General features: G+C 53.9%; 6 protein-coding genes across 6 annotated transcripts; 2 read left to right on the plus strand and 4 right to left on the minus strand.

Annotated features, from left to right (window-relative positions):
- Positions 1–220: 220 nt before the first annotated feature.
- On the minus strand, positions 221–1148 carry J7T55_012100 (phosphatidylethanolamine-binding protein pebp; the record flags this gene model as incomplete). Its single annotated transcript, XM_053136954.1, has 2 exons — positions 221–909; positions 971–1148. 2 exons carry the CDS (start codon positions 1146–1148, stop codon positions 221–223), a joined length of 867 nt encoding a protein of 288 aa, XP_052999904.1.
- Positions 1149–2274: 1126 nt separating this feature from the next.
- J7T55_012101 (uncharacterized protein) lies at positions 2275–2664 on the minus strand (the record flags this gene model as incomplete). The annotated part of the gene is made up of 1 exon (XM_053136955.1): positions 2275–2664. One exon carries the CDS (start codon positions 2662–2664, stop codon positions 2275–2277), a length of 390 nt encoding a protein of 129 aa, XP_052999905.1.
- A 1018-nt stretch (positions 2665–3682) lies between these two features.
- J7T55_012102 (arginine permease) lies at positions 3683–5534 on the minus strand (the record flags this gene model as incomplete). The annotated part of the gene is made up of 3 exons (XM_053136956.1): positions 3683–5039; positions 5100–5263; positions 5349–5534. The coding sequence occupies 3 exons, from the start codon at positions 5532–5534 to the stop codon at positions 3683–3685; spliced, it is 1707 nt and encodes a 568-aa protein (XP_052999906.1).
- A 2128-nt stretch (positions 5535–7662) lies between these two features.
- On the plus strand, positions 7663–8172 carry J7T55_012103 (uncharacterized protein; the record flags this gene model as incomplete). Its single annotated transcript, XM_053136957.1, has 1 exon — positions 7663–8172. One exon carries the CDS (start codon positions 7663–7665, stop codon positions 8170–8172), a length of 510 nt encoding a protein of 169 aa, XP_052999907.1.
- A 624-nt stretch (positions 8173–8796) lies between these two features.
- Positions 8797–10524, plus strand: J7T55_012104 (ran exchange factor prp20; the record flags this gene model as incomplete). Its single annotated transcript, XM_053136959.1, has 2 exons — positions 8797–9579; positions 9655–10524. The coding sequence occupies 2 exons, from the start codon at positions 8797–8799 to the stop codon at positions 10522–10524; spliced, it is 1653 nt and encodes a 550-aa protein (XP_052999908.1).
- A 514-nt stretch (positions 10525–11038) lies between these two features.
- Positions 11039–13405, minus strand: J7T55_012105 (glycosyl hydrolase family 76; the record flags this gene model as incomplete). The annotated part of the gene is made up of 3 exons (XM_053136960.1): positions 11039–12750; positions 12809–12844; positions 13081–13405. 3 exons carry the CDS (start codon positions 13403–13405, stop codon positions 11039–11041), a joined length of 2073 nt encoding a protein of 690 aa, XP_052999909.1.
- Between the last annotated feature and the right edge of the window lie 1354 nt (positions 13406–14759).

The following is a 14759-nucleotide window of genomic DNA, read 5'->3' on the forward strand; positions in this document are numbered from 1 at the left end:
CCCTCTCCGCTACCCTCACGGCTCTCACAAGGTTTCCAACCTCAACAGTTTATGCTCTCCTTGAAAGGAGCTTCTGGCACTTTGCCCAAGATGGCATCATTTTCGCACCAAGCATTTAGTCTTAGTTACTTGTGGTCACCCAGGTGATGCGCAAAGCTGATACCGCAACTCCATCTCCGAATAGAAAGTTTTCCCGTAACACGTTGAAATCCGAATGGCACTAAAGCAGTAGAGTCAAGCCCAGAAGCCCAGCTCCACCGATAAGGCAAGTGTATAGACCCAAGTAAGAAGCTCTTGCCACATTCGCAGCTGACGTCCCCGTGCTGGCTGCACCCCCTGTACTCGAGGTACTTGATGCAGATGATGTCGCCGTAGCCGTCGCACTGCCAGACCCGGCCGAGAAGATGGCGGCGCCATTGCCCCCAGGGTAGGCCCCTCCAGCGAGGGCAACAAATGTGCCAGGGACCTCGGGCTCCCGACTCACGTACCAAAACTCGCCAGCCATTGGCCGGCCGAGGCCAGCCTCCGAGATGAAGCGGTCGAGGCTGAACAGAGACCGATTCTGCGCGCTGAAGCCGCTGAAAGATTCCGGGATGGCGAAATTGTCCGGCTGCGCGAACGCGTAGATGATGTATCGGTGTGCGCTGGAGTTCAGAGGGGGTGTGGGAGCGCGGTACGGAACGAAGGCCGGTGTGCTGTTCGTGAGGGCCCGTTGACCGGTCAAAGGCGCCTCGGCCGTCGTGCCTTGCGTCACATTGGCGGCCAGCCAGTGTAAGATGAACCGGCTGGTAGGACTGTCTGGCGACGGTGCATCTGGGTCTATCATGAGAATAACATAGTCGCCATTATAGTCAGCGACAGACTGATAGGCGGCTGGGTTCACAGCCAGCGCTGGCTGTTGGCTAGTGACTATAGAGTTACGTCAGTGAGATGAGCCCACGGAAAGCAGGGATGTGGCTGTTGAGCTTACTGTTTCCTCCAAAGAGTTGGCCTTCCTGGACCACTGTTGTGTTCCCATCGAATGTGAAAGCCACGCTGAGCTCGGTATGGTTGGCGCTATCCACGAATCCAAATTCTGGAGGCGGAATGGCCAGGCCAGGGCATGCCGCAAGGGCTAGAGCGACGAGTCTGTAGGATGTAATCATCATCGCGACTGAGAATTATTTTGCTGATTTTATTTTCAGGAGCGAACGACTACCGTCGCGCGCGTTGGCTGCGGCAAAGGCCCCGCATCTTATTGAATGAAATACCCGTGTGCTGCCAAGAGATCGGCGGCCTTCATCCCGTCATGCACAGTACCAGGGGATCGCGCTACCGTCGCAGGAAACATCACCTGTATCAGCCGAGAACAGATCCGTCATTGCTACGGCCTATCAGCACATTTCTTCCCGTTTCCGGATTCTTGACTGCGTGCCAGTGGGCGCAGCGGGTTTGATCTGATATATGGATGGCAGAAACGATGTCATTGGCGGCCGGCGCACTCGGGCCGGAGCTGCCCGCAAGTAACGTCTTCCGCCTTGGCTGAGGCGCAAAAAGGACGGCGAGGTTCCGGCGATGAAACAGTGTACTACGTAACCTGCACTTAAGCTCGCTATCATCATTCCTGCAGGGACCAATTACAGACTCCTCTATTCACTTTATTGACGCGTCAATGAGCTAATAGCAGGTCCATTGGCAGAGTCAAAAGTAGAAAGAGACAAACTCAGAACATGAGAGGTCCATACCTTCATACCTCCAGACATTGAGGCATTGCGTGTGCTCATGTTCACCTTCTTTTGTGGGCTGGCTTGCTTGGATAGCACCCGTAGCATTAAGAGTAATCGAGTGGTCTAGCTGTAGCTAATGAGAACACCTTCGCCTTCGTAAGGAGGGTTCGTCGACAAATAAGCTTGTTGACTATGAAGGCATACTAGCTTGCTCTTTCTGCCGGGCTCCTACGGAAGCAGAGAGATCTTACCAACAAAACAACGACTGTGTCCTCTCCAACAGACAAAAGTGTGCCGGATCCCAACATAAGACCTTGGTGCAGTAGCATTCCTCCAGGGAATGGCACCATCCAACCTTGATCGAGTAAGAACACTAGCTGGCGCAATTGTTGCAGGTGCCACCCGAACCTTCCGTGACCCCAAGCCTCGTGCCATTATAAGTCCCGCATCTCACTTCAGAGCAGGTTTATTCCAATGGGTGCTGTGTCTTCAGGTTCCCGCCATGCTCAAATTGCAAGTACCAGTTAATCTACATGCAGTGTGTGTATATGCATGTTGGTGATGCGCTTCAACGACCTGCTGTCCATCCAGCAAGTCCCACCGCGGAAAGTAGCCATGAGCTTGCCAGGCGAAAGGCCGCCTTGCGAGGATTCCCCTCCCTCCATACGACGTAGCTATCAACCAGCCCAGCGTAGGCGCCCAAAATGGCGAGAATGATGTCGCAGGCGGCCAGCTGGCGGCGAAAGTAGAGGGTGTACAGGCACATGCCGAGAACGGTTGTGCGGGCGTTGTTGATGTGCATGACGGCGCCCGCGGCTGGCGTGGCGGCGATGCGATCCGGGAGGCCAAACTCGAGCATGGCGGCCCGCGGGTCGAAGTAGGACCACATGCCACCAAATGTCATCACCGTGGCCGTAAAGAGCGTGGGCACATGGCGCAACTCAAAGTGCTCGCCCATGGTTCAGAGCCGAAAATCGGGGATGGGGATGGAGACGGGCAAGGTAGGTGTGTATTTGATCAAACTCTGACCGACCCAGTCGCGTTGCTCGGAGGCGTTGTTGTCTTTTTGACCAGCAGAGATGGTGTCGGCAGGAGCAGGCAAGACTCCGAGGGGGTGCGGCGCAGCCTACACATGTATGAGTACCTCCCTACTTGGATCGGTCAATCCATAGGTCGTATGACACGGCCAACATCTTTTCAGGTCGGGTTTCCCGGGCTGTGATTGGGCTCACCACACCAGGTTGGTTGGTACCTCTCCCCTCGCCCGACTGTACGAATTGAGAGTTTGGAGTAAGAGCTGAGAGCTTTCTATGTATACTTAGCCGCGGAACAAGTCAGTGGAATAAGCCTTGCAACAGAAACCCTGATACTCATGCTGTCGATCATGTCTAAGACTCTATCTTGGCCAAGATTGATGCCTAGAGACAGATAAACTAGTTCAGTAAATAGATGCCACGCAATTCGGGTATGTCACAGCCGGCGTAGCCTTAATTTCATCGAGAAAGCAATGGCTGACTAGCACCATAGAGCTGCCACGTACGGATGGTATTTGGAATTTGCTTCCAATCACGAGTCACTTCTGATCACATGTCAAAGGAAGCAGGAATGCAGACTTTCTAAGTGCTTTCTACTTTCGTCAAAGATCGATGTGACTCGATTTCTGCGGCGGTGTCAGCCATGGAGAAGTCAAAGAGCGGCTCTGTATAAAACAACTATTGCTTTGCAGGTCTATCTTGTACAAATCGGGCACAGGACTCGCGTTTCCCAATTGATAAATACAAACTTGCCAGCTTAATCTATCTTGGACACCTTCACGCACAATGTTGGGAGATATTTGTTCAACGAACGAACAACTTCAAGCAATTGATCTAGCGTTTTTAGATTTAACATCTATGTAAATGCACTTTTTTTATACCTACACTCGCTGAGAGATCGGCCCATAACGCCCACTAGCCCAAATGAAGCACCTAATTGCTTCATGCCATCATCATCGAACGCGGCGCGCCGAGGTCATACTTCGTGTCCTTCAGCGCCGCAGCAGGCCCCCTGCTGAGATCGATCTGGTCGAGCGGCGTCAGGCCGGAGGGGTTGCCGATCTTGGCGCTGTAGAGGCGGAAGCCGAGCCAGGCGATGGCGAAGACGGGGATGGTGATGTAGCTGGCGAAGAAGTCCGCGACGCTGAAGCCCCCGAGGAAGGCGCCGAAGCCGTTGAAGAAGATGATGAGGATGAAGAAGAAGATGCAGATGTAGGCCATGTAGGGCTGGCACCATCCGCGGAGCGACAGGTTGCGGCGGTCGATGCCCTGGGCGTCCAGCGCGCCCTTGAAGCGCACATAGCAGCAGCAGATGCAGGTCCAGGCGATCAGTGAAGACAGCGCGGACAGGTTGGACAGCCAGGTAAAGGCCTGGCTGGAGCCGTTGCTGACGGACAGGAAGGCCAGGAGGCCGAAGCAGAAAGCGACTATGACGCCGACGTAGGGTGTTCCGACGCGGCTGGTCTTGAGGAAGACGGAAGGCATCGAGCGCTGGCGGGCCAGGGCCATCAATGTGCGGGAGAGACCGTAGGCGTTCTCGTTACCGGAGGACAGGGCGCTTGTCATGACGATAGCATTGATGACGGAGGGCATGACCTTGACACCGGTCTGTTGGCAAATGACGACGAAGGGCGACGAGGCAGCGGTGTGACCTCCGTGGCTGACGGCGCTGAGGAGTTCGGGCGAGTTCTGGGAGACATTGAGGCCGATAATGATGACGGCGGTGACGTACAGACCGACAATGCGGTAGAAGACGGTCTTAGTAGCCGACTTCATAGTCTTTCGGGGGTTGTGGGCCTCTCCAGCGATGACACCGATAGACTCGACACCGCCGTAAGCAAAGGCTGCCTGCGTGAGCACCTTCCAGAATCCGAGGAACCGCGCCGTGTTAACAGGAGTGATTCCACCGAAGTCGTCGTTCCAAGGCTCCTCGCGCCAGTACTTGCCACCTGTGTAAACACCGTTGATACCTCCGGTGTTTGCGACGATGCCAAATATTATAAGCGCGACCAGAAGAGCGATCTTCAGACAGGCGAAGAAGAACTCAACCTCTCCGTACCACTTCACGCCAAGGAAGTTAGTGGCGACGCAGACGACCAGGAATACAGCGATGTATATGCCTAGATGTGATGACGTCTCATCCCAAAACCCGATCATGAGGCCAATTGCGGTAATTTCGGTTGGTACGGTGAATCCTGTCAGGAGGATGTAGTTGATACCCATGGCGAATCCCATTTCAGGGGACAGGTACTTGTTGCCCATTTCGATGAATCCACCGATGTTAGGAGCGAAGACGGTCCTGTGAAAGATGATTGTTAGGTTTTACAGTGATAGTTGCCTGCATTGTTAATTGACTTACATTTCACCCAAGCAATACATCATCATACCGACCAGACACCCGACGATCGTATAACCAAGGAAGAAGCCGACAGGGCCGCCATTGGCCAATGCTGATCCAGAACCCAGGAAGAGACCAGTTCCAATTGTACCGGCAAGAGCAATCATAGACACATGACGTGCTTTCTAGAGAGAAGTCAGCGTGCGTTGAGAAATAATGACCCAATATGAGAGGCCCTCAATTGAAAACCGAGAAAACGAAGTGACTAACCAGGTCACGCTTTGTGCCGAACTCTCCAACGTGGGTATCTTCAGGCTGTGCCAACGCATTTGGGTCTTCGTAAATGCCCGCAATGCGAGTGGAAGCGACAGGCTCGAGGACATTGACGACTTCCTTCTCCTTCTTCGTGCTGTCGTTACCAGACCCATCGGTCTCGCTCCTACTGATGCCGTACATGGTGATTGTCTTGTGTGGGAGGCTAAAGAATCAAGCACTGTCCCGGGCTGTTGTAAATGGAAGAAAAGAAAGAAAGGGGTGCGGGATGGGACACCGTTGAGTCCATTGTCTCACGGGACCGCGTCGTCAATGCCGATATATACCACCGTGTCTGGGGTAGCCAGCGTGCGGAAGTTTTCGTGTCGGCACACCTGGGTAACACTTCGTGTGGCCTATCTCAGTTCCGCCCACCTCGGAACCCAACTGCGGAAGGGGCCAGGAACCGGGAGGGTCCATGTTTGTCAAGCTCTTTACTCTAAGCTAGGTTTGTCGAATGGGGAGGCTTATGGTCCCTCGAACGGTATCTTGGGCTGGAATTTGCCACGAGTCTGTAGTGCAGGGACAGTAGCTTGGCAGCGGGTCGTCCTGACTTGGGACACTGGTCGAAGTCTGGGGATATGTCCTTATCTGGACTGCCATAGATCTCGCCGTGGTAATGCCGGGGCACGGGTAATTCTGGGGCAGCAGTGTTGAATCGTGGAGATACCAATTGCATCAATTGTCTGTACGTAAGATCCGAGAGCCTGGGACTTCAAGGCTCCATGATCACCGAACTGCCTCGTTTCCCTTTCAAATGAACCATCACTTGATAATAACAAAACGCTCTCGTGACCATTTTCGAAGCATATCTCTCTTCGACAGTGCGGGTTTATCCGCATGTCTCGTCATCGCGGGCCCTAGTTCCTTTCCGTTATCTCTAGCCCCTGAATCGCGTAAGTCTCAAATTCGTCCGAAAATCCACCGCTATTATGGCGGGAGCCACAACAGGACCAATCCACTCCCTTATCTCGGCGGGTGGCGGATCTCTTACCACACTTGTTCACATCAAACTTGATCACCACGGATTGCCATGGTAGACCTAGTCGTCTGCTTGTCATGCCACTGTCGTTGTCTTCGACGAGCATCGATATTCTAGAACCTCGGGAATGACTTGTTGGCTCAATGAACGAGTAGAGAGATCCTGGAGCTTCATTCCATTTTTGGATTTGGGTTCTGGCTAGTTCTGAAATGTCGACGTAGGCATCAGGGCCCTTGTAGGCATCAAGGCCCTGGTAGGCATTGTCCAGGAGAGTTTGCAAGTTTTACAAACTGGCGACGCATAACCGCAACACGATAATTACTAGCCCGCTCGCTCGGAAAAGGCAGGTAACTTGCATAGATTTCGGGGACAGTGGAAGAAATCTCTGTTCAGCTGCGAGAAACTGAACTTAATAGGGAACGGCTGCTGTAAACATCGTAGCTCTCCTAAACGATGGTAACCGACCCTTTTCGCCAAGATTCGTTTGCCAGGTCGCCAAGTACGGACACGCCGAGCAAACTTCGGAGAATCAAGCTCATTCCAAGACTCGATGGCGATCTCTTGTCAGGCACAAGCTTATGGCTAGCGCGGCTAACGGTTCATCCTTATGCAGGATGCTGCGCTTTTGTGTGTATCCGATGGGTCGAGAGGCTAGTACAAAAATATCTCAGAATCCTTCTCGGCGTTGCCTATCGTATGTTTCGACTCCAGGGATCAGCAGTCGCTTTGTCCAAAGAGGTAGTCCTATGCGAATTCCAATATCATTCGCGGGCATGTTTCATGCATTTTGCACCTGGGTGCCCGTCCCACACCTGGCACGTGAGCAGACACAGCTGAATGGGTGTTTTGTCGTTTTCTCACAGGTGCAAGACCGGACCTAGCAGAATGGGACCATCAGTCACCTCGAGAGAATATCGGACAAGAAGCTGAGCCGTTACTCATTGACCGCCGTTCTATCAACAGATACATGCCTCTCTGTGCTGCGACCTCCAGTCAGGCTTCATGGTGAGCCATCGAGTAACAGTGACCTGTCAATGATTTTTCGGTGTATAAAAAAGCCCTTATTGTGGCAGGGAGATGGCCAAAATGTATCGAAGCTCAATCCGAAGCGACGCGCAGTACTCGGCGAAGCAGCAGCACTTTCTCTACGCTAATCAAAAGCACCAGATTCTTCAACAGAATACTTGACGTCGCGAGGACGATAAAATCCCTCCGTCATGAGGTCACTGAACACAAGAAACACAGGATACTCATACGCAGCCATCTGCCTTCCCGACAGTCACCACGAAAATGAACGACCTTATCAAGGCAATCATTATCAGCGCATCTGGATACGGCGCCTTTCTGGCACTCGGCGTCGGGTGTCTGATCTGGTACAACATATGGAACCGTAGGAAGATGGAGGAAGAGTTCTCGGGTTTCCTAGAAAACGAAGAGTCTCAGGAAAAGTTGATTGTGACTTCTTGGTTGACTTCGTCGAGCGGCCTGTCCTTTGCTACAAGCCAGGAGGGCAGAGCATCTTCCGTACCATCATTGTCCGAGAGTGCGATCAATGACGTCTACCAGGGGCGAAGACAATCCACCAAATCAATGTTGTCAACTCAAACAACGTCGGACGACGGCGATATTGGGGCTCGTGGCATCTACATGCATAAAGAGCTGGGCCGAACGATGTCAACGCTGGTGGAAGACGATGACGAGAGCAAGATTGGGCTGGCCCATGGTGGGGACGAATCGACGCGTAATCAGCGCAACCGGCGAAGCAGGAGTGTGGACTCTCGAGAATCGTGGGAGCTGTAGCGAGGATGAGCAGTCGAGACAAAGACTCGATGTGTGCCTGGGAAAAGGGAGTGAGGCGGATTGGGGCGGACAAAGGCTGAACAGCTGCATAGAGAAAAGACAATGAGTTTGTGTCTCGACTAATGTCTTGCCTCGCAATCCAGGACCCCAGCAAACCACGCATGCGTCCACTTGGCTTGGCTACTACTTTTTAAGGTGACTCGATGCCCTCGAGAACCAATGTGTTTGTCCTTCTGATCCCATTCGTGCTCGGATTTGATTGAATTGGGAGACTGAGCGTGTTCAACTCCAGGCCCAGGCAGCCAAACTCGATACCTAAGTAGATCACAAGCGCGACTCGCTCTGTAAGGTAGGCAGGCCTAAGTGAAGGCGGCGCGACCTTACCCTTACCCTCACCCGGCCAACAGCCAAGCTCTCCAAGCACACTCAAGTCAACACCTGCAGACCACCAGGACCGAGCTGCTGGAGCTCCATTTTTTTCCAGGGGCCCGGTTTTCCCTGCAACGGTCTGCCCTCGAAAGCTCTCTGCTAGACCAGGTTTTCCTCACACCACACACACGCTTTGCGCCATCAACCATCAGCCAACCACAACAGTGAGATCATCACACTGCAGATTCTTCCACAATGCCGCCAAAGTCCACACGCGCGCGCGCTGCGCCCAAGGTTGAGCCTGTCGTCAATGGGACATCCACAAAACCCAACACGTCCAAGAAGCGCAAGGCAATCGAGGAGGAGCCAAAGGCGCCGAAAGTGCTGACCAAGAGGCGAAGGAGCTCCGACGCCGACGGCCAGGTTGAGTTGAAGCGTCCAAAGACCACCAAGGCTAAGGCAGAACCTGCTGCGGTCGCGTCCTTCACCTCGTCCTTCTCGGCGGAACCTGTCGACACCCTCAAGAGCTTTACCTCCGCTCCACCCGACACCTCAGACCTCCCCGTCATCAACAATGCGCCGACTGAAATCCTGACCGTCTTCGCGTTCGGTACCGGAGACATGAGTGGCGAGCTCGGCCTGGGCCCCAAGAAGAAGGAAGCCAAGCGCGCCACCGTCATCCCGAAGCTCGATGGGAGGGAGAAGGACGCGTATCGCGTCGTCCAGGTCGACTGCGGTGGCATGCACACATTAGCCCTGACCGAGGACAACAAGATCGTCTCGTGGGGCTGCAATGACAAGGGCGCCCTCGGCAGGGACACCAACTGGGATGGAGGCCTGCGCGACATGGATGCCGAAAAGGCTGGTTCCGACAGCGACTCGGACGACGAAGACGTCAACCCCCTCGAGTCCACTCCTACGCACATCCCTGAGAACTCCTTCCCAAAGGGTACCAAGTTCACCTCTGTCGCGGCCGGTGACAGCTCTAGTTTCGCTGTGACCAACACTGGGCTCGTGTACGGCTGGGGGACCTTCTTGGTAAGTTGCAAACCCACCAATTGCTCACCATTGGCTGTTTTTGACCTTGTATTCTGACACACCTGCGATCAACAGGACAGCGAGGCCCACGAGACCTTTCTCTACTACAAGGGAGAGACCATAAAGGTGCAACAAAAACCGATCCTGATTCCAGGCCTGCAGAACATCACGAAAGTCGTTTGCGGTTCTAATCACGCTCTCGCACTCGACGTCAAGGGCAACGTCTGGTCCTGGGGCGTGAACGAGCAAAAGCAGGTCGGCCGTCGCACTCACGTTCAGAACAAACATCTCGACAACTACTACCCCGGAAAGCTCGACTTGAGTCGGCACCCAATCAAGCTTATCGCCAGCGGGCCGTACCACTCCTTCGCGGTCGACAAGCTGGACAGGCTCTTCGCCTGGGGCCTCAACAGCTACGGTCAGGCAGGTTACGCCAAAGATGCCGGAAGCGACAACGCCATTCTGCCATACCCCCTGCAGATCCGATCAGTGTCCAAGCAAGGCGTGCTGCACATGGATGGCGGCGAGCAGCACTCCACTGCTGTTACCGCGGACGGGCGTTGCCTGGTCTGGGGCCGAATCGACGGCGGACACCTCGGAGTCAAACTAACAGAGGCCCAACTCCAAAACCCAAAGCTGGTTCGGCGAGACGAGCACGATCGACCCCGTATCCTCCTTACCCCCGTGGCGGTGCCTGATATTGGAGAGGCGGCCTACGTAGCCTGCTCTCGAGGTCACACCGTCTTCGTCAACAAGGAGGGCAAGGCCTACGCGTCCGGCTTCAACGGCCAGCTGCAGCTTGGCAACGGCAACGACGACGACACGGAGGTGGCGGAGGAAGTCAAGGCCAAGGCGCTCAAGGGCGCCAGGCTGACATGGTGCGGGACGGGTGGACAATTCAGCGTTGTTGCGGGCCCATCGGCAGACATTAAGGCTGTAGAATAATTGCATAGCGTGGCGATGAGGTATCTGGGCGGCAACATGGCAGTCAGGCGAACAGGGTTGGTTTTTGATTTTTTGCTATTTCATGCCTCCATAGATCTCTGCATTTGCATCTGCATTATTCGGTCGGTGCAATTATCGAGTTTTCTGCCCAGCTGGGTCTAAGAAAGGGTATCAAAAGCATGTCACCGTCTTCCTCAATCCTCGCCACCCGATGGACAACGGTGCTTGATGACATCGAACACACTTCGCGTAACTACTTACAACAGAAAATCGGCGTAACTCCATCTTCGAGGGTTTAGGGTGCTGAAGGGGAGGCACCACAACCAGTCCTTCCTTCCGCTTCCATGTCCACTCCAGACACATACGGCAGAAGCATAGTATACGAATGGCGTGTCTTTTACGAAGGCTTATTCCGCATCAGAATCTGCGCTTCTCGCCGCTGCAACCCGTCGTGAGACTCAACCGACTGCCCATGCAACCTCCGATCCGTCCTGCTCATACTTTTCTTCGCTCCTCATCGACTCCTCCTCGACCCTGTCAACCGGCCATCAACGACAGAAGCCTCGTCATCGCCAAATACAGAGTCGTCATCCTCTCTGTAGACTGTGGCCCGCTTGTAGCGATGATGAGCCACGTGGATCTTAGCGGGCCGGACTGGGACACGTCCATTCAAAGACCTGGATCTGATCTGGTTCTCGCGGCTGCTCGGTTTCCTTGCTTCGAGATCCGTCCATTTGAGTGGCGCTTGCACGGAAATGACCTCCACGCGAGGCCGGCGTGCAATGACACCACGACTCTGGCTCTTGTCCATGCGGCGCCCTTCGAACGCCTCGGTGCACATGAAGAGGAATACGCCGAACATGGAGACGACGATTATGCTGGTCAGGGCCGCCGCGAGGCTTGTGTCTGTATCCGTGATCGGTGCCAATTCCTTCCCACTATTCTTCGAACTCCTTCCAGCATCTGGGTCACCTTCACTTGTGCCGCCCGTGTCATGCGTCAGAGGGACATAAGCCGGCTGCTGAATTCCATATGTCACCCCATCCAAGTCTTCACCTTGGTCATATGAATCAGCTGGGTCTTCAATAAGTAACACCATCAGCGCCGACAGCACATCCATCTCCTGGCCCACACCGAACGTCCCGTCATACCTCCCAGACGACCATCGCATGCCACACATGCGCCCGTTCTCACCACCGCGGCACTGCCGCACCGCAGCCGCGGCCGACGCTCTCAGCGCAGGCAAGATGCGGCCGCGTGTCCACGGACACAACTGCATTGTAGCCGCGATCCAGCGCGTCCCGAAGCCCTTGTACGCTAGCATGTCGCCTGTGCAGCCGCTAGCAGGGACGTTGAACGCGCCGCCCTCGCAGGCAGGTTCGAAGGCAATCCTGGCGTCGGCGTCGGTCTCATCATCCCACGCGGGAGCCACGTAAAACGTGCGCAGCAGGCTGTCGAGCAAGCCGTCCACCCTGTGGACCCAGACGGCCTCCCCGCCGGTGAAATCGTACATAAAGGCCGCGCCCTGGAGGAGGACCGCGACGTTGTAGCTAAACTGCGCGCGGTTGATATCGCGGCAGTCACGCTCGACGTGCGCGCCGTCGAAGACGTTGAAGCCATCGTCGATGAGCCCCACGCTCTCCATCCAGTTGAAGGTCGAGGCGGCGTGCTGCGCATACGATTCATCACCTGTGTACCGGGCGAGGCGTGCTGCCAGGTTGAAATAAATCCCGTTGGAGATTGCATTTTTATAATTGTATCCGTTCTTGAGCGCAAACACCTGCCAGCGCAACCCGCCGCCGCATGAGCCGTCGCGGCGGTCCGGGGAGGTCTGCGTGTTGAAGACGGCCTGCGCGAGGGCGAGCCACTGCGGCTCGGACGGCGGCGGATTCTGGAAGTTGGTCTCGGCAGCGAGCATGACCGACAGGCCCCAGAAGCCCTGGTCGTCGTTGCCGATGAAGGCGGACACGTTGGGCTCCATATAATTACGGTCCGGGCCGGCCTGGAAGAGCAGGGAGGATTGTACCACGTCGTTGTAGGTGGCGTCGCCCGTATATCTCCAGTAGTCGATCATCGTGCCCCACAGCGCGCCGGCTTCCCACCAGATGTAGTCATTGTGCTCTGGGCCTGGGCCGGAGAGGACGCCGGGGGTGTGGCCGGGCTCTTGGCCGTGATAGAAGCTCATTACGTCTTCAGCCTTGAGTGCGGCGGCGGATCTAATAGATTCTTGGAGTTGTTAGCAATGAAGTCTTCGTGCCTCAGGGGATATGTGAAGTATTCTTACCTCTTGAATTGAAGTCGACATACATGCCAGCATTGACTGTGCCCAATAAAGCAAGAGCCAAAGCAAATAGTTTCATCATGATCATGGTCGGCGGCGATAGATGCGCAGTATGTGTAAAAGCTTTTCGAAGTTGTTGAGTCTTTTCTTGGCGTTGTCTTCTAGATTCCTCCGCACAGCGTCTTGCGCGGATTTTTCAAATCTCTCAAGTCCCCTCTTAGCGTCTTCCTTTAGTTTTCTTTTTCCCTCCGAGAAAATCTCTTGTATAGGCTCACTTTCCCGCAGGTACTCAACCGACAGATGTACGGCTATGCTACCGGCAAGATGAGCGCCGATGTACTTCGCGTAGGACGCGGGACCCGTACGAGGGAGCTCTGCTCTCGGGACCCGACCCCAGACACCGGGTGGGTGGTTTATTGGTACTGGGGCCTTCTTGGACCGGAGCGCTGTTCGGAAGGTATTTCCCAATGTCATCTTCAAAGTGTTCGTGTGGAAGCTGGAGTTTTGTGCGCAGAATCGGTTCTCGGGGAGTTGAAACTTCGGAATGTCAGTTTCAAGATTGTGTATGGATGCATTCTTTTGTAATTGTATTGCGAGCATTTTTTGGCTTCACAAATGTGACTACGATACTAAAGTAATTTGTTTGCCGACTTTTACAACTAGCTTGGTTTAACTTGCACTTAGTCGTAACACCAGGGTCCCTTAGGAGCCCATCCGCCCACAAGACTGGGTAATTCATAATCCCATGACCAAAATGGTGTCGCCTTGAGGATATTAATGTGTTGGAGTCGATTTGCTCTGGTAGAAGCACTTGAACACTTGATTTCCTCCCTCTTTGCACAGTGTCGTTTTACCATCACTGAGTTTCCAATGCATCAGGTATACATGTGCAAGCCGAAACATCTAATTCAGAATGTTTGTCTGATACAAGTTCTCTTATTTAAAAAATATCTGCGACCTCACACCATAGCTGGAACAGAAAATATTACGCAACGGTCTGCACAATTTTCGGCCGATGGAGATGCATTTGTAGACCACTGAAATCTTGTCAAGAGCATCGGGACTACTCATAGAACTCGCCGGCAAAAGAGTCTGTGGTGCTGAAATGAGGCGACTTTCGGTATTTTGAGAAGATACATACATAGCCAGTCCTCAGCATCGACGCGTGCATCAGTTCGTTAAGAGAGATTTTAGTTTTGAAACACAGTTGACGGTAGGACAAAATGCCGTTGAATATGTTTCTTATAAAGACCCTGAGCAGGGTAAAGACACCCTCTTGGTGGTGAATTGTTTGATCCACATATTTAAGATTTAACCTTACCTGCCCTGGTGGAGACAGTTCAGGGGCACTGTACATGTTAAGTACAAGGGGCTAAAAATAAGAGACTGACAGTTCAGGATGAGCCCGCCAGATCCCATGGTGCAGAGTTGGCTAAATGGGAAATGTGGCTGATAGGGCGTCTTACTGTATTGTGCATATTTCCAATTTCTCAATAGGATGCTAGTGTGGTACTAGGTATCGCGGCGCGGGTGTCTCTCGTCGTGCACCTGGGGCAGGGCCGCGGAGCGGAGCGTGCACTTGAGCAGAAGTTGTGTCAACGTAGGGCCACGCCATGTCGGAAAGTCAACTACATAGCCGACGGCGTGAATCATGCGCATTGTGATTAAGAGGAAAGTTAGAGTTCAACCGAGACTCGGCAGTCGAGTCGAACGCTGTCTCGAATTTGAATCAACTGTACACGGGGGTTAGCACGCCGTGGCATGCCAAGACGCCTAGACAAAGTGAGGTGGCCATTAGACATGGGCTGAATCCTAATGCCAAACCAGGGCCCCGTATTGCAGGTGGCGCTTCACTCTTTCCGGACCAACCGCGCTCCTTTTTCCACTTTTATCTTCCAACGTCATCTCTCCGATTTAATTCTTGCCTCTACAAACACAAATAAACGACAGTTGG

This window comes from Diaporthe amygdali, assembly GCF_026229845.1.
Source record: "Diaporthe amygdali strain CAA958 chromosome Unknown NODE_2_length_3802984_cov_64_841326, whole genome shotgun sequence".
Classification (NCBI taxonomy): Eukaryota; Fungi; Ascomycota; class Sordariomycetes; order Diaporthales; family Diaporthaceae; genus Diaporthe; species Diaporthe amygdali.